The 24,488-nt window shown below is 36.7% G+C and overlaps 1 protein-coding gene across 1 annotated transcript in view; it reads right to left on the bottom strand.

The window, feature by feature from the left end:
* The window catches only part of LOC146005169 (mpv17-like protein 2), a 28,947-nt gene extending 14,647 nt beyond the window's left edge, over nt 1-14,300 (bottom strand). Inside the window, exons 1-3 of the mRNA XM_083144239.1 lie at nt 13,895-14,300; nt 2,486-2,724; nt 1,468-1,596 (exon numbers count right to left, since the gene is read on the bottom strand). Of these exons, the coding sequence (XP_083000365.1) occupies nt 1,468-1,596; nt 2,486-2,724; nt 13,895-14,105 (579 nt within the window). The 5' untranslated portion in view covers nt 14,106-14,300. The remainder of the gene's footprint in view (nt 1-1,467; nt 1,597-2,485; nt 2,725-13,894) is intronic.
* Nucleotides 14,301-24,488: the final 10,188 nt, after the last annotated feature.

Below are 24,488 nucleotides of genomic sequence, written 5' to 3'. Positions count from 1 at the left end.
CTCTGCAGGGCTCCAACTTCCGGTTCCGTCTCTTTCTCCTCACACCGATGATGCTACGAAGTTAGCAAAAATTTTGGATTTTTCTACTGTCCGGTGAGTGTTTCCTTTTACCTTCTTTGATTTTTACTTAGCCCTTTTGGCCCTCCTTGCTTTTATCCATTATATATATATATATATATATATATATATATATATATATATATTACAGCATTTCAATTAAAGAGGATCATGCCATTTCTTATGTGGGGGTTTATTTCATATGTAATTCTTTGTACATATTTAATCAACAAAATAAATAAATGTCTGAAAACTGAATGTCTGATCTATCATTCAAGAAAAAAGAACTGAGTTTTTCCCTAATATCCATGGTAAAGTATATGTCTTTAATCCCATTGAACCGTTTTTGTTAGTTATTGAAGTGTTATGCTAATTATTTTGCCTGGGGAAGTAACGACGACAAGTAACAGGTCGAGCCAAGGCAGGTTACTCTCCCTAGAAGAGAAATAGAGCATAACAAAGTGAATAGCTACTGATGTTATTATTTAATGGCTCAAAAGAAAATATGGAATCGAGATACAATGAAAATGCTTTTTAATGATCTCTGATATGTACGTTCATACATGAGATTTGCAGGATTCATTCATAAAAAAATATTTTGTTCAACTAAATATGTCCAACATTTAGTACATGGTTTTTCATTATCAACTAATCACATCTGTCATGTACAATCTCATAGCTTTGGATTAATTCCTAAATAGTAATGAACACCAATGCACTTCATCTCAGTTTTTCTTTCATCAGGTAGCGAACAAAAACAACCAATACTTGGAAACCACAGGAAAAACACACTTTTTCTTTGCCAAACTCACAGATTATTTTCACATGACTAAACTTCGCTCCAATTGGCTGTTCCACAGAATCTAGCAGAGAAAGGCAGTTGCAATCAGAACATGGTCTAGTCGTCAAAACCAGTCTAGCAGCCATCATTTCCAGCCAGTCCAGTACCAACTAGGGCATTCATACTGGAAATCTAGTTCCGTGTGATTCAGCCTTTACCCAAAAATTGAAACATAAGAGGCTTTGTCATTCTGCTAACGCCTCCTTCTCTCCGAAGTGATAGATGATCAGTGTGGAGGGTGTAAAGTTGGCTTGTGACAATGTTTCCTCCCTGTGTCGTTCAGTTCATTTCCTAGAATTTCATGACCTACTTTACCAGCTTCAATATTCAATGCCGCAACTCGAAATCCTTTGCACTCTATGATCACAGTGGTCTGGGTAATGAAATAGTGATAGCAGCAAGCACAAGTTTGTATTCTTGAATTTGCCTCTTTCTTAACTGAGATTTCAGTTCATGCATAAATGCCCAGCCCCTTGCAACCATCTGTATTATTTGCCCACCCAGCTTTCATATTTAGACAAAATACAAATCAAACATACTACAAAACAAAGAAAAAAAGAAATACTTACATAATGCTTCAGGTATGAGAGGAAGACATCCCAAATCACAGTAATTCCATTGATATAAAGCACTCTGTATGGTCCCGGAATCCAGAAAAAATTAATATATTGCGTAGGAGGCCAAATAATCCAGTCAAACTGAAAGAACAGAAAAAATATTTAAAAATCAGCAAAAAGCTATGTATATATATATATAACTTATATATCAGGATTTCAGAGGTGGAATGTATGTTTTATCTATAATATAATGTTTTTAGTTTTCACTAACTGTTAAAAATTTATTCAGTTGACTATTTGTCACAAATTGTGAGTGTAATGAAATTATATTTTGAGAAAAACACAGTATAATTACATCTCTTAGAATAGAAAAGAAACTCAAAATTCAGAAACAATATGCTGAAATTGCAATAAAATGTTCCATACATTTCTGCTTTTATTTTTTTTGTCAATTTTCTAATTTTCCATGTTAATTTGATAATAACAATGAATGATGAATAGATGGGACAAAACACAATGATGCATACAAGCCTTACCAAGGATTTAAACACAGTACACCTAGCTTCATTGTATATTTTACACTAACTGTCACAGCTACATTTATATGAAAAACTCAATATGATGACCAAGGCAGAAAAATTTATTTTAAAGCATAAACTAAACATAATGTTTCAACCTTCTAGCAAGGTCTTCATCAGACTCTGTACCCAGTACAAATGAAACAAGGTACAATATATATACACACACACACACACACAGATATCACTCCCCTCCAGACACAAAATTATTGTACCTTGTTTCATTTGTACTGGGTACAGAGTCTGATGAAGACCTTGCTAGAAGGTTGAAACGTTACATTTAGTTTATGTTTTAAAATAAAATATTTTTTTCTGCCTTGGTCAGCATATTGAGTTTTTCATATCATGGAAACAAGGCTTAATGGTGTTACATTTATATGTAAAAGGATGAAGTGATTTTCAGTAAGATTAGTTCTATAACCTTGTAGGTGAACCATTTTTATGTTACTTACAGCATAAAGGGTGGGAAATTTCTTAGAAAATTCATTAAAACCATGGAAGAGGTTGCCATATTCCAAATAGCTCATTCCCATGAAGAAGGTGACTGCAAAGAAAGGTGCAGCGAATATCTGATCCATCAATATTTTGCGACCAATTGTCCTCACATCACGACCAGGGAGAACACGATCCAACCATGTATACCAGATATGATGTGGAGGTCCTTGACTAAGACCCACAATGGTCATCCGCTCTAGAAGGAAGAAAACACATCTGCAACCATTATAAATTTGAGATTGCACAGATTCAAGATGAGTAGCTAAAAATTCACAATGGAAATATTTTGAGAGCAAAGCAAGATGTCCACGTTCTGGGAAGAATCTAAGCATGTTGCCAGTTAAAAACAGTTATTTATTTATTTATTTAACCTAAAGTTTCAGATACAGTACTGAATGACCATTTTACACTGAAACAGTAACAACAGGAAAACAACAATAACAACAACAACAAAATAGAGTACAAGATGGCACTGTATTTTTAAATGGTCCCTGTATTGACTGATTAGATATTTCAAATCTTCCTTTAAAAAGAAGATATTAGAACCAGAAATTTGCATCAATGTTGCATAATTTAGGAGTTATAGAGGTCTAAATGTTGTCACTCAAATACCAAATATCACTTAACCAACAACAAGATTAGACACTACAGGTTTGTACAGAAAAATATTTGGACCTAAAAGGGATGAGGAGACAGGTGAGTGGATAAGGCTACATAATTTAGAACTGCATAATTTGTATTAATGTCCAGATATTATTAGAATAATTAAATCAAGAAGACCTACATGAGCAGGCCATGCAGCACGAATGGGAGAGGAAAAAAGCAACTAAAATAAAGTGTTGGGGGAAGTGGAGGGACAGAGGAGGGGGAGAGTGAAATGGAGAATGGGAAAGAGAGATGTACTTTGTTCTCTGTGATAACTTTCATCTTACAGCAGAATAGGGTTTTTCTATATTTAGTTTATAGGATTCTCGTGGGGAAACCTGATGGTAAGAGACCTGTAGGGTGGCCAAGACGAAGATGGAAGGATAACGTTGTGATGGTCCTAAAATAAATCAGTAAGGATGGAAAAGATTGGATTGATCTTGCCTAGTACAGGGACAGATGGAAGGCTTGTGTTTCTGCAGCCATACACATTTGGGATTAAGAAGGCTAGAGAGTTAGTTAGTTAGTTTTGTACAAAACACTTAGTAAATAGTATCATATTTTGAGCATCTAAGACGCTATGGTGCCAAAAATGTGTTTCAAGTTGCAGCTCAACTGATACAAGTTGGAAATACTGTATTGTTCCTCTCCCTTATGCAGTGTATTTGTATATGTGTAAATAATGAAACAGAAAGAAGGGAAACTGTGTTTCAGTCATGTACAGCCAACGGCAAATTAAATAGGAGAAAAAATATTTTCCCGACGAAAAATAAGTTGGCAATGCTGCGAACACCAAAGCATTCTTGATAAGACACTTGAGGAGCGTCGAGCAAACTTTCCCGAAAAGCACAACTCCAGTATTGAAGGTCATGCTATACGTGGATTGGCAACTTTCGGGAGCATGCTGTCTGTATACACAGTTCTCCCCAAATGCCTGTTTAAAGATGAATCTTCTGCTAGCATTTTATTTTTAAAATGTAGTTCTGATATTGTAGTCATTTTACAATTATTTTTAGTTGTTCTTATTTTGCTTTGCTTTTCTGTTACTTTTATAATTAATCACAACTATGAAGATTGATGATAATCAGATCGAATTGATGAAAGGACACTTAAAAAGGAAATTGCCAGACCAGGACTCGAACCCGAAATTTAGAGTGGATAGATTGGGGAAGACCGTCAATAACTGCCAGCCATGAACTGGCTTATAACATTTGTAATTCTTCAGGGGTATTTTTTGTTCTGTTCATGCCTAATACCTGCTTTCGGACAATTAATTTATAAGTGAAAGTGACATTAATCCACACTTCGTTCGGTGGGGATAAGCCACGTATTGTTTGAGAGGAGGGACACATCTCGTTCATATACCAGATACAATCATGGTCTATACTTGAATTGATTGATTGAATTGCTGTATTTTACTTCGCAGCTTGTTCCACTTTTGGCTAATTTGATAAGATGAGGATGAATGAGTGATGATATGATGAAATTGATGAATGGACACTCACAAACATTCATGCCCAGGCCAGGATTCGAACCCGGGACCCCTGGCATCGTAGTGCGATGTTCTAACCACTCGGTCGGCATGTGCTAAACACTACTTTCACTACACATTTTTTTAAATACAAAGGTTGTCACAGAGAAGGTGAGACTAATTCCTGTATAGGAAAACAGCGACCTCCATTGGCTAGCAAATATACTAGTGCAAAAATGTGGTCCATTAGCTGCCGATTGAGACCAAAATGAGCACAATAGGTCAAAAAGTCGTGACTGCGTAGCAGTTAAAAGACAAGCATGTACATGAACCCCTCCAAGAATCATTAAAATGAAAGAAAAAAATTACAAACCACAAAATAATTATTCAGAATCAGTCATATCGAGTAGATGTACATCTTTTTCAAAATAGGCACCATTGACAGCTAAGCAAGCGTCCATGCGCTCCTGCCACTTTGTGAATGTCTTTGAAAATTCGTCGTCAGGTAGCGAACTGAAGAAAACTTGCGCTGCAGTGATGACTTCTTTGTTCGTCATGAAATGACGACCACGTAAAGCGGGCTTTAAAAGTGGAAATAGCCAAAAGTGTCAGGGTGCAAGGTCCGGGCTGTATGCTGGAAAATTTATATTTATCTCTTTGTCGCGTAATCCTGAAAAGCCAGTGCAGTATGCGGGCGTGCGTTATCGTGGTGCAATATGAAGGAGTTCTTCAAATGCGGCCTCTTTCTTTTTTGCTACGTGCTGACACAGAGTCTCAATGACTCCTTGGTAATACTGTGGCTCTACTCAGTCTGTCTTGATCGGCATATGCCTGTTGAAACATTGTATATGTTTCCGCAGCACTTTTCCCTAAACGCTAACAAAATTTTATGGCATGTCGCTGTTCATCTTGAATACTCATCGCGAAAAGCAATGTTATACACAAAAACCTGGAGGGGTAAACGAAACACGTTCCACGTAAATCAACACACTTACGTGGTTTCGCAACATGTGACAACTTGCTACGGAAACAGAATGAGTTATCCTACACAACGTGACTAAAGTGAGAATCATAGAACTTAAGACCTTCTGTAAACAAAAGCACGTGTACCCTAACAGTGTTGCAAACTTATGAAAAAAAATAATCCACATAGCCTACAAGGTGTAAAAACTTCCATTTTCAACAGATGTGGAATAAGCAGTGTATCACTGATGACCTGTTGAAAGTTATTGAATGTATGTAAGAAAAAATATATTAAAATGTACATCTTGCCTGGTGGCCAACTTTCAGACTCATCACCGAAGTTCCCTCGCTCGAATCCCGGCATGGGTGTTATTTGTGAGTGTCCCTTCATCAATTTCATCTGACGATCACTCATTCTCATCGTCGGGATTAGTCAAAAGTGGATGAAAAGCAACGCTAAATTTTCAAAAATCAAATACAAAATTTACATCTTATCCCCCAGGAGTAAGACGGTTCCGTACCAAACTATTAATTTTCTCTCATATTTTACTAAAAAAAACCTTGCTAGAAGAATGTGGCACATTGAGATAAATTACGTTTTGAAACCGGGGTTTCTTCATTAAATTTATTTGATGTTTGAAAGTGTTATGATTTATTATTAATTAGATAAAAATAACGGAAATAACTCATTTGGTTTGATTGATTTGCTTTTACTTCCCCTCTTGTGCCACTTATGGCTAATTTGCGAAGATGGGGATGAATGATGATGATATGATGAAATCGATGAATGGGCATTCACAAACATGATTCGAACCACCGGATGGTGAACACCTCTGGATTATAGATCGACTCCTGCATCCCACCCCCTCCCCCATCCACGGACGATCGTCACTGACAATGTGAAATCACACTATCATATGCCGACATTCGACATACCACTTCCGTTTCTGTACTTGACTTAGTGAGAAGTATTGAGGTTGGCAACAGCCTAATAACGTATTTCTTCCGCATCATGTAGTCCGTTCTATGAAAGTACGCTAATGGAAGAAAAACGTGTAAATTACGTTGGATTATACATTTTAAAATATATTTTCATTAAAGGTTTCTGTTTATAATAATAATACGTGATTATTGTATAAATTACAATCGATCACGTGAACAGCAAGAAAATAGCGCCAGTTTCGAACATGGCGACTTCATGCGTGCAGGAAGGTCTCCCGTGTTTTCAGAGTAGTCTTTCGGAAATACAGCCGTTTGAAAAGTGGCAAGAAGCAGGTTGTTCTTAACGTTTATGTGACGTTGTGTCGGTGCTATCCTGAGCAAGCAGTGAAGCTGGTGTCCAAGTGTAATTGTGTGTCTGCATCTTTGTGTTTTCGGTGTGGTGAAAGAAAGGAAAACGACCGGTCAAGTTGTGAGTCCCGCGAAAAAAAACACGTTGTTAGTCCCGCGAAAAAAAACACGTTGTTGCTCGTATAAACAAGTACACCGATTTTGAGATAAGTGCAATACAACGCGAAGTGCTTTCGTATTCTTTCAATCAAAGAGCCGTCCTGTCCACTGTGGGGAAGATGTTGATAGTGATGATTGATGATGATGTCCCCAATTTTAGCAGTCGACGTTAAATCGCCTCTTGTACCACGTTGAGTTCCTTTTTGGGAAGCAAATTTGACAGACCGTACTTTGACAGGATGATGTCTAGCGCCGAAAATACCTCAAGTTGAAAAAGGAACTGCTGAATCAAGGTAAGAGAATATATTACTTACATGAGAAGTGCGTAAATAATGTGCTTATTATCGTCTTCTTGTTTTCTAGTGCACGAGAAATCGAGAGAAAGATAAACAATCTCTTTTTATTCCCCGGCTTATCTTTGTTTAGCTTCTGCTAAAACTGGCGGCATATTTGTTGCACAAAGGAGAAAACAATACTCTACATGTGAACAATGTTGGGCAATAATTTGGTGGAAGAGGAAGCAATAAAACCAAAAGGCTTGAATTTACTGAAGCGAATTTCTCACTCTCTTGTTTAACTTTGGCCCTGTCATACTGAGAGAGGAGGGGGGATCTGTTAACGCAGTGTCAGATAAATGGGACTTTTGGCGTAGAAAAATATGTTCATTCTTGAATAAGAACACGTATTTAATCACTTGTAGAAAATGTATTATTCTTCAATGTGTAGAGTATCAGTTAAAATAAGAATACGTTTTTCCATGTTACGTAAAATTAAAGGTTGCGAGTGAGCAGCATATGATGGCCGCACCATTCACGAACAGCTGGCGCGGAGTGATACGTTACTCGAAGTGAGACGGTTGTTTACAGAGGGTCGGAAGGTTCGTGATTCTTACTTTAGTGCTGAAACCATAGGCAGTGTTGCCAAGCCAAGAAAAAATCTGTCTCACCTTCTCAGCGACAGCCTTTGTACAAAATATGGGAGACGAAAATGTGCCTCAACACAAAATGAAAATTGCTTAAAAATGCTCACCAAAGCAGACTTTATTATGTATTATGAATAACACTACACACGAAATCCTCTAACAGGGTTTTCGAGTAAGATTCACAAGGACTTAATAGGATTAAGTATCATTCACTACAAAGCAATAGCTATAAACATGAGATAAAACTGAAATGAGGGGTTAGAAGTGCAGCAGTTTAAACGAAATACATATGTAAGGAAGGGGTGTGTAAGTGTAAGTTTCTATGAAAATCGACTAAGCACTAGATGCTTTTACGTCAGGGGTCCCAGGTTCGAATACCGCCCTGGTCATTGGTGTTATTTTTGAATGTTCTATTTATCATATGTTCACTCATCTTCATCTTCGCGATTGCCCAAAAGTGGCAGGAAAGCGACGCTAAATAACAAAAATAAAAAAAATATGTGAAAATTAAAAGCTGAATTAAGAGCTGATAGTAAGATATATTTCATGAGCGATGTTCGATAGAAGTTCTGTTAAGATGTCAAACCTGTAGCAAGCAAATAGTGAAGTTGTGTGAAGAATTGAAGAAGAAGCTTCTATCACACTTATTCTAAGCTCACACGAAGAGCTAGAGAAATGCAAAGCACAGAAAACACTTAATTATTGAGAGAAACAATGAATTTCAAGGCTGAAAATTTCTGCAAATGTCAGAATTTGAATTAAAAAATAATAATTTTTATGTGACGAATAGTATCATGTTGTAAGCCAGTGGGGATTTGAGGTGCTTTGTGTTGTTGTTTTTCGAAATCATTTTCGTTGTTACCATTCTTGATATGGGCAGCATTTTACAATACGTTCTTAATTAGTTTGGGTTTTTGTTTCAAGTCCATTTTATGCACAGATAGGGTAATCGGAACAGGGCCTGCAGTATAAAGTGGGATTCAAGCCTTCATATGTCTCCACCGGGTATGGAACCCAGGGCCCCTTGATTGAAAGGCTTGACGTTATATACGTCATCGTGAAGGCCCTCCGTAATGGGTTACATGTGCATCGATTAACATAAATTCTCTTTTTAAACATATTTCGGACAATAAATAGAGTTTATTATCACCATACACTGGAATTTATTATTTTTTGCGAAAATACGAGGAATACCTATCGCTCTTCTCTTGTTACTATTCATTAGAAAATAAGAATTATTTCAGTTCACTCTCACGGTCTATCGTTGCTATTGATTGATAAAACAACAATGCTTCAAGCTCAGAAGCCGACACCGAAGGTTAGATTTTTGTTATTTCACGCCATTGTTCTATCAGTCTCCGTTAATTGCGATAATAAAGATTACAGATGTGATAGATGGAGGTGGGATGAAGACCAGGTTCTAAACCCAGCTATTCGACTCTGAAGCACGTTACCCTAACCAATTTGCCACAGTTCATCAAATCACTATTCGTCATTCAAATTCCAGAGGTAGCAAAGCAACGTAAAATAACGAAAACAGAAAAGAACATATACACTTATCATAACCCAGCAAATCCACACGCAAACCTCTTCTGACATTTGTTTTGCAGAATGGCCTTGAGGATTAAAGATCACCCACTTCCTGGTTCAGCTCGAGACAATTCAGGTGCCTTATCTAAGCTGCCCTGAAGCACGCAGGGTTTCTAACCCACTTCACCGTGATCTCTACTATTACCTTTGCCATTGTTTGTACTAGTAAAATGTTATGAAAAAAATAAAAATGAAGATGGCAACACTGGAAAATAACTTTCTCGTACTACTGTATATACACTGTATTATAAAAAGTGGTGCAATGCTCCCTAGCGTGAATTGATCGATTGACTGACTTGGTTTATTTTACTTCGATTTTTTGCCACTTTTGGTTAATTGGAAAGATGAGGATGAGTAATGATATGATGAAATTGGTGAGGGGACAACCACAAAGAACACCCATGCCCAGGCTGGGATTCGAACCTGAGATCACTGGCATTATAGCATGCTGTGCTAACCACTCTGCCATGGTCAGTTCCCCTTGGGTGAAGTATGGTACACTGTACACTGATTTAAGTCTCTGGTGTTGTTTAGTTTTATTTCAAACAGATTTGAAATATGCAAAGACAACTATTCATGTTCGATTTGTAAGAAGAAAAAAACTCTGAGGTGGCAATACAAAATAAAACATACATTTTATTTTTTTTTGTTCTTAATGTGGTTAAATTCATACAACAGTAGAACACAGGGTTATTCTAAGTGGAATCAACCAATGAAAAGGCACTTTTCATTCTTACATATTTTGATTCCTTTGAAATTTGCTAAATTTCATGCGATAAGTGAAAAATTATTGTTGCTGACGGTCACAAGAGTAATGGTGGACATGAAAACAAAATCCCTGCATAGTTCTCTGTAGAATTTGAAAAAAAAAATCATAAAACAATCGGAACTGTTACCAACAGAAGTTTAAAATGGACATAATATCGATAAATCTGCAATGCAAAGCAAACATACATGTGTGTGTAATAATCGCAAAGCAGTTACTGACTAAAGTTATAATTATTATTACCTAATAGTTGTATTTAATATTCGGGCCTCCCCGATGGCGCAGTGGTAGCATCGTCGCCTTGTAATCAAGGGGTCCCGGGTTCGATACCCGGTGGAGGCACATAGTGGTTCGGATACCACTTTAAACTGTAGGTCCAGTCCAGATTAGCCTTACTGTGCATAAAGTGGACATAAAACTCCAAATCAATCAATCAATCAATTGTAATTAATATTATAAGGAGATAGGAACATTTTCTAGTCCCTCAGATTAGATGATTTTCACATGAGATTTCTAGGTTCTCCAGTTTCTTTTTTAGATGTACTAATTTGTTTAGGGTGTGCAGATTGTAAAGGGGATACTTTTGCACAAATTATATTGTGCCTTGAACTTGAAAACATTAATGAATTCATAATTTGACTGTGCTATTATTATGCATGGTTATGCTATGCAGATGACAGAGTAATTGCTCACAATTAAATACTACTTTTATGGGTACCAGTATCCTATACGCTGAACACGTCTCACTCGTTTATTTAGTCACTTTTTAAATTGGTACTTACCTATTGTGCATTGGGAAACATTATTTTAGGTGTTACTTTGCTTTTTTCATGAAAATAACTTCAATTTCTGACATTAACAGTTAATATTGTTCTTCGTTTTTTCGCTTTCTTAACACCATATGGTCGCGCACTTGGCTGCGCAGCTTGACTTGCGTAGTGGATATGCAGTATTTTCAACCTTACTAACTGAAAGGTTCATGGTAAGGTTAGGTTAGGCATACATAGTTAAAAAAAAAAAAGGGATGTCATTTTTTTTGTAAAACGACGACGTGGTTGGAAACAGTGGCAGGAGATTACGTCATGAAACGTGTGCAACATCCGGTTCATTTACAGAAAGCAAATGGAAGCAATGACAATCAGGCATCTGAGAGATATTACTCTTCAAAAATATATGAATTCCTAGTCAATTAGATTCAACGATGAAAGAAAACACCTCTACGAACCTTCAAAACGCTACAGAAAATCATTTTGGTAAATGTCTGTTATATCGGAGACACATTAACATCGGATATTTCGGATGGTTCATACTTACCAATTGTGTATTGCGGAACATAGTTGAAGGTGCCATTATGCTTTTTACACGAAAATAACTTCAATTTTTCACAATACGAGTAATTCTTTTGGTTCCTTTCTTCCATTGTGGAACATACAGTATGGCGCACACAGCTGTGGATCATCGCACGTCGTGCTTGTGTTTTGTCGATTTGGAGTGGGCATGCAGTGTTTCCACCTTCTTAACCGAAAAATACCTACTTTCATGTTCATTATGTCATCACAAACCATTGACGGATAGCCCCAAAATCCATTCACAATAGTCCCACAGACTATTTCCGGCAAGGATAGGTTAGTTAAGCATAGTTAAAAAAAATGCTCGTAAAAAAAGGCACGTTTGGAAACACTGGCGAGACCGCGTGACTTTCGACGCTCGCGCCATCTGCAGGTACATAATGGAAACAAAGGCATAATGTTGTCGCTTTGCACAAAATACAAGTTTATTATAATCAAAAGTGCTTATTTCTTGTTGTGCAGCATTCTACGGTAAGAATATACCTCCACGAACTTTCAAAATGCTACAGAAACTCATTTTCGTAAGTCGTTTCAGTAACACTTTACTATAAGGGTGACGGATTTCTTACTTTTTACAGGAGAAAGTACTTACGCAAATCATTTTCTGTAGCGTTGTGGAAGTTCTTTAATGTAGTTCTGATCCATTTTAATGCGAATGCATGTTGTTTTCTGCAAAAATCTCTGTCCGACATGCTGTTGCTGCTGCTGCCATTTGCTCTCTGAACGAGAGCACAATGTTCCGTGTGTTAGATGACGTAAACCCCGTCATCAGTGTTTCAAACTCGCCGTGTTGTCACTATAACATGATGTGTCGAGTATTTTTAATCTTTTTTTAACTATGGTTGCCTAACCTAACCTAACCTTACGGAAAATGGTTTTTGGGACTATCCGTCAATGGTTTATGATGACATAATAAACACAAAAGTAGGTATTTTTCGGTTAAGAAGGTTGAAACACAGCATACCCACTCCAAAGCGCACGATGCGTGATGATCCATGACGAGTGCATGCCATATTGTCTGTTACCCAAGCATAACAAAGAAGACAAATAATGACTTGCAATATGAAAAGTACACACTATTTTATGGAAAAAGGCATAACCTCACCTTGAATAATCTTCCGCGATGCAGAATAGGTAAGTATCAATGATAAAAGTAGGCCTAAGGAAATAAACGAGTGACAGATGTTCGGGCTTTACTAGACAAGTACCCATGATCCATCACGGTGACGAGGTATGCCTACTAGGTTAGGTTCCATTAGCACTCCTTTCGTTCAATTTAGCATATACGGTCAACATTGTTTTTTCTCGATGAAAGAAAATACACGGAATTCTTTTAATTTTAACTTTTCACTTCCCGCATTCTACTTCTTTCTTCAAGATTCCATGTTGAATTACAAATTCCACGTTCTCTCTCCGATATAACAGACATTTACCGTAGTTTCTTCTGTAAAAATGAAGAAATCCGTTCGGCGTATAGTAGGGTGACCAGACATACTCTTTTTAAGAGTATTATACTCTTTTAGAGATTCATATACTCTATACTCTTTTCAATTTGCAAAAATCCCCAAATATACTCTTTTCCTTGCTATTTAATTTCATTCATTATTTTACGCGTAAAAATGCGTTAAAATCCACAGAAAGAAAAGAAACAATGATGGGTAAGTGGAGGTCAGTGTACAAAGATTTAGTACAGGCTGGGACAATTTTAAAAGGGATTGTGCCTGTTATAAAATTCTTGTTTACTTTGCCTGGTGCAAATGTTGATTGTGTGTTATTAAAACTTATTGGCGAGAGGAAAAAAGTTCACTCCTGGTGTCAACACTCGAACAAGTAATGAATGTGAAATTCAATGTGGACATGCCCTGTGAAGAGTTTGGACTGGCAATAAAGGACGATTTAAACATACTCAAGAAAGCAAAATCATCCCAGAAGTATGAATGATGGTGCCCATTGGTGAGTAAGTATTTATAATTAGCTAATTACATTAGACCCATACGTAATTTGAATTTGTAGAGTGTAGGCCTATTTTATAGGGGCTATAATAGAAGCAATAACAAATAGCCCTTATTTTCGTTTTCTTTTTATGTTTTGTGCATGCGCACCTTCAATCTATAGACTATACTCTTTTTGGTCAACAAATATCTGGTCACCCTACGTATAGGATACTGTTACCCTTTTATGCAAGGCTAACCTTTTAACATGCCTACTAACCTGTTCTGTCCCAGTCGAATTTACTTTTACTCTTTCCTTGGTAGCGTTCAAGAGATTGCTGAATTACGTCCCCAACTCCAAGTAACACGCCACAACTTACAGTATTTGTAACCCATAAGTATTTCTTGAACGCCAAATGTTTAACACGGCTTAGGAACAGTCTTGGCATAAATGCAACCATTATAAATTTGAGATTGCACAGATATTGCATCACTTACTGTACAGCACATTTCACGTCACGGGCCGCAATATTTTGATATTTTTCTTCGCTGCTTATGAAGCTATTGTAGCACACTGCAGGGTATCTTACAACATAACAGAGAAATACATCATCCGAATGTTCAAAGTAGAGTATTCCATCATTTTATCACATGCGACTGATTGCAGACGACACTTAAACATCTAACAAAAATACCGGACTGATGATTTCAGTGTTGCAGGGTGGACCAACTGTCCAGGGTTTGCCTGGGTATTCCCGCAACTGAAATTTATTAACTTATTTGAAAACTATGAATATAAAAAGAAATCATTTAACATCAGGATATCAACACAAGAAGTGGAGGGTCAACGACCTTGAGAGGGAGAAAAGGACGCATGCCTCCTTGTAAATGGATGGAAACTGGGTATATCGAGGACCTCTACCTGGCAACTCTGATGAGAACAAAACAAACGAGAACGTTTTGTTTACAAACATGTATCCTTAATTTTAAGTCACGTAATAATTTATTATACACAAGTATGAAGTATGTACAAACTTAATTTTAAGATTCATTAAGGTACTTATCTGATAGTCCCCGGACAGATTTCTTACCCTCAATCTACAGATTTGGATGTTTACGTTGCCTTAAGTAGACCTCAGATTTTTAGGTTCTAAGAAGTGTTCCTAAAATAGGCTCTTGCAATTATTAAATAGGTACGAATAACCTTAAAATAGGTTCAAAAATCTTAACTTAGGCTCGAAAAATCCTGAAGTAGGTTAAAAAAAACTTAAAATAGTTCAAAATTCCTGGAAATGCTGATTAGGTATAGTCACCGGCAATGAAAATGAGACACCCATATCCTGAAATACGTACTATCTTGCATAATGTAATGTATGTTGCCTAACCCTACGGCGATGGCAGAACTTACCATTGAAAATTTGCTATTAAAATCCACTCTTCGACGTACAGTTAGGCAACAATCTTTTTTTCATGTTATCCACAGTCAAACTCCGCAATTTTATCTGTGAGGATCATCATTCATATTATATACTGAAAATAATATTTCAAGAAAAACATAGTCAGTGGTGGAAACTTCAATGCTGAAATTTTAGTTTGCAAGGCGTGAATGTCACAAAGCACCGAAGTGACGTGAAAGTGAGCAAAACCACACAGATCTGACCACTTTGGATTGTACAGGTAACAGTACCACCAGACATTTTGCTTTGTTTAGCTTTGAAAAATCACCTTGGACTTGGAGGAAGGGAAATCAACAGAGTACATTTCAGACACGTTCATCATTATTTTTTTGTGACCAATCAAAGCAAATGCCTCTGTGTGGCATAAAAACCCTGCAAAACCTTTAAAAATATATAAAAACCTAAAAAAAAGGCTTCATTTAGGGCATTCAAACCTAAAAATAGGTTCTAACAAGCAAAATAGGTTTGTTAGGCACTATACATAATTTTTGGTTGACTTTCATTTTCCAGGGGGGGCCATAGCCCCGTTGCTCTCCCACTTCCGGACGCCCATGCACACACACACACATATACTTTATAACACCGTTCTATTAGGAAATTATGTGTTTAAGTTTAAGACATTGCTATTGTGTTAATAGTGGCTTTACTGAGCTCCCTTAGGTACACAGAAAAAATGTCAATGGTCTTATTCTTGATTAGTTTTCGACGACGGGATTCGAAAATTAATCTGACAGAGTAGATGTTCAGCATGTAACTCATGATTTAATAATTTCCACAAGAATACTATTTCATGTGACGTAGCTTTGTAAACCAACATTCATATATTATATTTTCATAGTTTTCAAATGTGGGGTAAACTTTCTGAAATTTGCATTTTAAAAATCTAAGAAATCTTGATTGGACTCTTTCAATTGCTACACTGTACTTTGCTGTGTATTCCATATAACAGATGCATATTCAAGTTTTGGTCTTTCATATGAATAATACAAAAGTTTTAGTGTGCCTATACTCTTGAAATCCCTCCCCATTCTAAGAATAAACCCAAGGTTCTTGAACGCTTCACTAATTATTTGTTCTACATGTTTATTAAGAGTAAGATTTGAATAAAAAATAACTCCTAAATCCTTGACTGTAAAATTTCTTGCTGGAGTATGGTTGTATATTTGATATTGAAATTCAACTGGGTTTTTCTTTCGAGTATATATTACAAAATGGCATTTATTGATATTTAGTGTTAAATCATTGTTTATTGTCCACATTTCTAACTTTGAAATATCATTTTGAAGTTGAACACTGTCATCTTGTTTGCTTATTTTCCTGTAAAATTTCAGGTCATCTGCAAACAGCAATTTGTGTGAATTTTCAAATGAATCAGGCAAGTCGTTAATAAGTAATGTGAAAAGGAGTGGCCCAAGGTTAGACCCCTGAGGTGACTTATCTCTGAAGATGTGTGACCTTTATACGCCACGTACTGCTTACGGTTCTGCAAATAGGAAGTGAACAATTGGCACAGTGGTTCAGAAATATTGAAGCATGCTAATTTACTTAATAGGATATCGTGGTTAACCAAGTTGAACGATTTGCAAAAGTCTGTATATATTGCGTCCCTCATTTTCCATGCACAATCACTGTTTTCATGTTGCAATGTAATAATGAAACAAAAAATATTAACTTAGACATTGCCATTCTCACCCAAGTTGACATCATTTCACCTGTAATTATAGATGCACAACGATTCCTGGTGGAGGCACATAGTGGTTGGGATCCCACTTTAAACTGTAGGTCCAGTCCCGATTAGCCTTACTGTGCATAAAGTGCACTTAAAACACCAAACCAATCAATCAAAATGAAATGAAATATTTAAATTAAGAGTAAAAATATCAATAATAAATATAATTCCATTGCTACTTGTATTAGCAACACTATATGTATTTGTAGAATCATTGTTAATTCCATCCAATTATGTTATTCGTTAGATTTTTGTGTGTTGTTTCAACCTCTGTGGTGGACTGATTAGCGCAGTGCACCACAATGCCAGAGATCCCGGGTTCGAATGCCGGCAAGGGCATGGATGTTCTTTGTGAGTGTCATATCATCTATCGTCCTTATCTTCGCAATTAGCCGAAGGTGGCAGAAAAGCTAAGTAGGCCTAATATAAACCAATATGGGAGGGGGAAGTCAGGCGATCTCATTTTACTCTTATGCTAATTGATCATTTACTTTTGCTTATCTTGAAAACAGTGTCGAATTTATGCAAAAAAGAAGGAAGGGGGCGCCATATGTTAATGTTTTATTTACAGTGTATTCACACGAAATTACACACAAATATTCGAAACTAATGACTAGAGCCCGGAAGTTCAGGCATTTATTTTTGTTAAAATAGACAGGCAAAAAGGCATTTATAATGTGGTAAATAGGCACTAAAAATTAAAAAAAAGGCAAAATAAACCGAAAAAAGGCACATTTAGAAGTCGCTTTTATCTATAATTTCTAGCAAAATGTTAAAATCTAAATTGGGAAGAGCATTTCAATTTTCTCCGTCTTGATTGCACATAACTACAAGGTGCTTTTTAAGTTCTCAACATTCATTGATAGTCGTCTGTCAGAGAGAATGTTTTTCATAATAGAAAATGATCTTTCTACTTCGACAGAAGTTATTGGAGCATACATATAACAAGCTAATGTAGCTGGACTCATTTTGGTAACAGCATTTTCACCTTTTAGAATATCACAAATTGTTTTCAATTGTTTCAAGTCCTCATTTGCACTCACTACCCGTTAGCACTTTTCCGCAACAGCTGACCCCTTTTCTCCTGGCACTTCCATCATCTGCTGCTCGAAGATTTTCATGGATGCTATAATTGTAATTGTCTCTGGCAATGCACCATAATGTGCAAAAGTAAACTTGAATAGCACAGGAGTTTTTTCACTTCACGAATTGAAGCCGCTTCATTTTCTGGAAGAGCATCGATCACCTCACTGATTTTTTGAAGGTTGTTAGCATAATATATAGCTGCTGATATCCAGGTTCCCTATCTCGTCAAGACTGGTTGCTGAGGTAAACTAAGCTCAATCCCAACTTCCTGAAATTTTCGGGTTCGAGAGGGAGATTTCAGAAATATTTTCTTTGTGTTCGAAATCAACCTGTCCACGTCAGCAGTCAATCATGCACAAGAAATATTAACCGAAAGGCAATATCCTGACTCAGCATGAAATACTTTTTTCTCACACTTTTCTCCTTCAGCAATGTTGAAACATGCGTGAGTTCAATATTACTTAAATAAGGCGAAAATTATTCACATAATAAACGGAAGAAAAATAAATGCCAACAACGTTTTTTGGGAGAAAAATAATTTATACACACATTTTTTTTTAAAAAAAATGTCAAATTTCATTGAAAAAGGCAAAAAAAAGGCATTATAATTAAAAATAGGCAGTGGGGTCCCAAATAGGCAAAATGAAAAGGCTTCCAAATCATTCGAAACAACATAAGAAACATATATCCGGAAAAATTTTATCAATATATGGAGTAGATAAAAAGAGGCATTTTGCCAAACTTCCGGGCTCTACTAATGACAATCCAATATTCACTACCAATATCACTGGACATTTTATCTAAAAGACCATTGCAAAGATAATGTAACACAGACACTATTACCGCTGAACTGAAAGAATTGGGGAACAGTTTGTGTGAGAGAAGTTTGTGCAATGGTGGTCGAGGTGCCTATCTGACAGCCGGTTCATTCATTATATCCTGACATTTTTATGGCTTGACCGGGTTCCATGCGATGAGCAAGGGTCCTTGTGCCTCACCATGTTCTTACCCTTAGACACTATCATAATGATATACTTTATGGAGAATCTTGCTATGAATAAAACAAGCGAAGCATATCCTCTCATGTATTTAACAGAAAAGAGCCTGGCAGCTTGTAAACATTGCGAGTGAGTCATGCAGTTCAAGGCTTTCTCTTATGTGATCTCTCATCCTGCCAGTGCAAGAGACTGCTTTTCCAGAGGCATCGTCGGAACCAACGCGAGTTCAAATCCTTCTCGAGCATTTTCTTTCTTTTTTTACCTGTTACTGCAAGTGTCACCTCCTACAATCCTTGCTGAGTATTTTCCCTCTTTTATTTCAACTGCAAGTCCATATGTCTTTCCAGACATTGGCAAGAATTCCAAAGTTACATGCTACATATGTAATCGCGACCGTATAAAGTGAAAATGAAAGATAGTGTTTCCTTTTACTTTTCCAATTGCAAATGCAAGTTGCTTCTGAAAAACTAAATATGCTGACCAAGGCAGTAATTTATTTTATTAAAAACATAAACTAAACGTAACGTTTCAACCTTCTAGCAAGGTCTTCTTCAGACTCTGTATCAAGTACAAAAGTAACAAGATATAAAAACAGGGCATTATATATACACAAACATTACTCCCTCCAGACTATTTAGAAAGTTGTTTGGAACTTTCTAGCAGGTGACTTTCACTTTCCAACTTTACTTTCACCTAAAAGGCTAAACACAATTACTTCCATATAGAATGTGGTTGGACTTTTAATCTCACGCTCTTTTCCCTTCATTTTTCTTCCTTCTCCTCTCCTCTTTCTCTCTTGTCCTTTCCACTCTTTCTAACATCTTCTTCCATTCTTTGTTTAACTTCAATCCCCCATTCCAGTTCATTGTGTCTTCTTCACCTTTCTTCTCTATTTCCTTGGCTTCCTTCCATTTTCTCACTAGCATTCTCTTCTCCCTTCCTATCTGCTTAGCCTCATCCCACTCTATGTCATGTCCTGTTTCTCTCATGTGTTTAAATATTGCATTTCTTTCTCTCTTAAGTCGTACATCATCCCTATGTTGTTTCAACCTGTCTTTCAGCCTCTTTTTCGTTTCTCCTATGTACACACTCTGACATTCTTTACATTTCACTTCGTAGATAATCCCTTCCTCTTCCTCTTCTCTGTTTTCCTGTTTCTTGTTTGCATTCCTCGCTATTCTTAAGATGCTTCTCCCTCCCTTCCTGTAAGTTTTAATTCCCGCTTTCTTAAGCACTTTGCATATCTTTTCTGTGGTCTTCCCCATACTCCTTATTCCAAACCTTCTCTCTTTTTCTTTCTCTTCCAATTCTTCCCTGCCCGTTTTCTTCCTTCTTCTGTTTATGTCCAGTCTATCCTGCTTCTCATAGCCATTCTTTTCCAGCTGTTTCCACAGGCTATTTATTTTGCCTTCTTTTTCACATTCTTTCATGCATATTTTCTTGATTCTGTCCTCCATATTCTTTATAAAATTTATTTTTGTCACCTCACTTACATCACTTCTTTTGTGGCAGAATACCCCTGCTGCACACTTCTTCTGATGCCAAGCGGTTTCAATTTCTTGTCCTCTCTTTCTTTTCATCAATATATGTTTTTAATAAAATAAATTACTGCCTTGGTCAGCATATTTAGTTTTTCATAATCATGGAAACAAGGCTTAATGGTGTTAAAGTTGCTTCTGTGTTCAAACCCGCACTGTGACAAATATTTTTTTTCTCAATTCACGATCTAAAGGATGTTTTCGAGTCCTTTGTAAAAAGAGTTTTTTTTTCCACTTGCCAATGCAAGCTCCAATTTATGTGTGTGTGTTCGAACCCGTACGGTTACAAATTTTTTTTCTTACGAATCACGATGTGAACCATGTTTCCGAGCCTCCGTAAAAAAAGGGTTCTTTTTTTTATTCACTTGCCAATGCAAGCTCCCGCTTGTGTGTCTTTGAACCCGCACTCTAGCATATAACTTTTTTTTACTTAACTATAAATATCCTTGAATATCTAATGCGCAAGTTATGCAGGTGAATTTTTTAATCAATGATTTCACATAAATAAATTTGTAAAATATCTTAAATTTACTACAATGGATGTTATGTCTAAAGTATGCGATCTGTATATTGAACTACTGTCGGATTAAAAATTACAGATACTCGAGTTTGGACTCCAGATAAAAATTAACCAGTAAACCTACATAAGAACAAGTTACATCAAAATTTGGCTTTTTTTAGTTTTGCAAACGATCACTCTCTTTGAAATTCTGTAAGTAAGAAACGGGTTGTCCGATCATGATGAAATTTTAGTATGGTTCAGGCAGAAGGGTTTTAAACATAATCCTTAATTTTCAGATTTTTAAAATTTGTCAAAAAACTGTTATCAATTTTGCGAAACAACTTTTTCCTGTATTGGAACGGCATTTTTTTATTATCACAAAGACAAAAATATAGAAAGCATACTCGAAAGAAAATTTGTTAGCATAGATTAATACAGAATTGAATAAGATAAATTTTGATGCAAGTCGTTTTTATGTAGGTCTACTGGTTAATTTTTAATTGGAGTTCAAACTTGAGTGTCTGTAATTTTTAATCCGACAGTAGACATTGTTTCGACTTCGTTCTGATAAGTTCTAAATTTCAACATTTCTCCACACATAAAAATGCTGCTTGTTTAATTTTTATAGCATTTTGCTCACGAATTTGTAGAGAAGGAGTGGATATCAACCAGTGGCGTAGCATGACCATTTCGGATGGGAACGCCAAGTTATAAGGAAGGGTAGGCCTTTTTTTTTTTTTTTTTTGCTTAAGAGTTTACTTATGGAATTAGCCGACATATTTATTGTCTATTTAAAATCACAATCTCATTGTGTTTATTACATTAAGTCAGCTGCGTTCCGATAAAACATGATCCATGCTTGTTTTATCTAGAAAATAAGATGCCTCAGTGTGCAATAAATGCTTGGAGCACTGGTGTTTTATACCATTTTTAATTAGATTGCTCAAGTCAGAAACACCGTACACCATTCGGAGTACTTTGCTCCACACGTATCAGATGTGTAGCAAAACAGTATTTTATAATCAAGGAAACCTTTCGGCATGACACAAGTAATTAAAAAACCTACCTGATTCACAAGCGCCTCTAGAACAACAGTAGACTTCATTGTTGTGGATGATACAACCATGGACATCCGCAGGAGTTTTTCCAGGGAGGGGCAAGGAAGGTATTTTTTTGCCAGGGGGGCAAACAAGTCTCATTTTCCCCCAAAAGAGAGTTGTTCCCTAAAAAGCATTGCTTAAATTTGAATTTATGGTGTTCATGCAATAATTAACACATATTATTGTGGTTAAAATGAAATTTTATGTGTGAAGTACATAATTTTTGGTTGACTTTCATTTTCCAGGAGGGGGGGCACGGCCTCCCCTTCCGGACGCCCATGGATACAACTATTGATTGATTTGGTTTATTTTACTTCGCTTTCTACCACTTTTGGCTAATCGCAAATATGAATATGAGTGATGATATTGATGAAGTTGATGAAGAGACATTCACAAAGAACAAACATGCGTAGGCTGGGATTCGAACCGGAAACTTCTGGCATCTTAGCGCGCTGTGCAAAACACTCTGACACGAAGGTGGGTGGATTATCCAACAATCATACACTCTACTGACGTAACAGTGCCTATTAGTAGTAATTCAGAGTTTCAGACCACTGTTTATTGTATCTTGAGAATGCTGATAAGCATTTTAAAATAATTTTGTCAAGAGATCATACGATGTTAACACTGTAACGACGGACGGGTCTTTTAGGCCCGGTTTCAATTTTTATACCTGTTTAATTTTTTAATGCTGCAAATGAATGTGTTCTCCTTCCGTGACTTTTCGTCAATTTCGAAAACCTTTGAAATCATATATTGTAATCTTTGATTATTTTTTAAGTTTGGTCAGAAAATGTATTACTCGCGTTGCAGACGGACGGGTCCTTTAGGCCCGGTTTTTATTTTTAAATATATAGGCCTATTTTTTTCTACTGCAGAAATATCCCTCTTCGCCTCTGTGACTTTTCAAGGATAGTCACAGAGATAGCGTATTCCTGGACCCCGTGGCTGAGTGGTTAGCACATAGCACTGCCACGTCAATGGTCCTGGGTTCGAATCCCCCTCGGGCAAGGTTCTTTGCAAATGTCCATTCATCAATTTCATCATTTCATCACTGATCCCCATCTTCACAAATTAGCCAAGAGACACAAACCGCGAAGTAAAATAAAACAAATCAATCAATTGAAATCTTATACAGTACCCTTTTCCTGTTCAGTTTACCCAGGAAAAACAAATATCCTGAGTTGCAGACGGATACTACAGAAAAGGATTTTTTTTTGTTTGTCGACAATATTCTTCATAACCATTCTTGGTTATTTCAGTTTGTTGGTTTCAAAACACAGGTGCCGTAAATTTCCGGAACTTTCTGAACAAATTTGCATGCACACTTTGTTTGGTGCAAAGCATCTGTGTAGTTTCGACGACGAATTTGTTCGTTCTCACGAGTTTTTGTGTATAATTGAAGAAATACAATGGCTCGCGTAACAAATACACGAAAGCTTAGGTCTCGTGTCTCGTCTCCAGGTAAGCTCGAACCTATAAGAGTTGTATTCGAAACTTGGGACTATTTACCTCCAAGAAGCGTACATTCCTGATTGCATCATGACTGTATACGAACAACTGGTCAATTTTAGAGGGCGATGCACTTTTATACAGTACATGCCGTCAAAATCTGGTAAATACGGAATCAAGCTGTGGCTGATTTGTGATTCTCAAACAGCTTCCTCGGTGCTTCTTTGTTTTTTCCACTTTGTTCACGTTCGCACCCATGGGAAAGCATTATGTTTTGAAGGCTAAAATCTACAAAGGAAAGGAAGCTGGAGTTACTAGGGAGAAAAATCAAGTAGAAAAGTAGTGAAGGACTTAGTGAAGGAAATCGAAGGTAGTGGAAGAAACATCACGTGCCATAATTTCTTCACGAGTGTATCTCTTGCAAGCGATCTACTTGCCAAGAAATTTACTCTATTCGGCAAGATGCGAATGAACAAAGGAGAGGTGCCGCCAGAGTTTACTGCCAGAAAACAGCGAGTGTGTTGCTCCACGTTGATTGGATTTCAAGATGAACTAATGATAGCATGATATTGCCTTAAGAAGAACAAGGTTGTGATTTTACTTTCTACATTCCGCGAACAGCCGAAAATCGACGCTTCCACAGAACAGCTAATAACACAAAATGGTATGAAACTATAGTGCGAAACGAAAAGCGTGGAGAAGGCCATGGGTTATATTTCATGACATGATCGACTTCAGTGCACTAAATGCATTTGTTTTGTACCAAACAGTACATCCGTAAGAATTGGGAGCCAAATCGGGTAGACGTAGTAGGTTCTTGCAGTACCTGGGAAAAGAGCTCATGGCAAACTAGTAATGGACGAGCAAACCAACGGGTGTTCAAATGAGAGCAAGGTGTACAGAAGCAATCCAGAAGGAGGTGTTATATTTGTCCATCAAAAATCGTTCGGAAAACAAGAACAGTGTGTTCGAAATGTATGCAAACGTTTGTACTCAGCATTTACGTATTCTA

Source organism: Lepisma saccharinum, chromosome 1 (assembly GCF_977018435.1).
Source record: "Lepisma saccharinum chromosome 1, izLepSacc3.1, whole genome shotgun sequence".
In the NCBI taxonomy this organism is placed as follows: domain Eukaryota; kingdom Metazoa; phylum Arthropoda; class Insecta; order Zygentoma; family Lepismatidae; genus Lepisma; species Lepisma saccharinum.
Note: the sequence above shows the minus strand (reverse complement) of the source record. Positions and strands in the feature narration are given on the sequence as shown.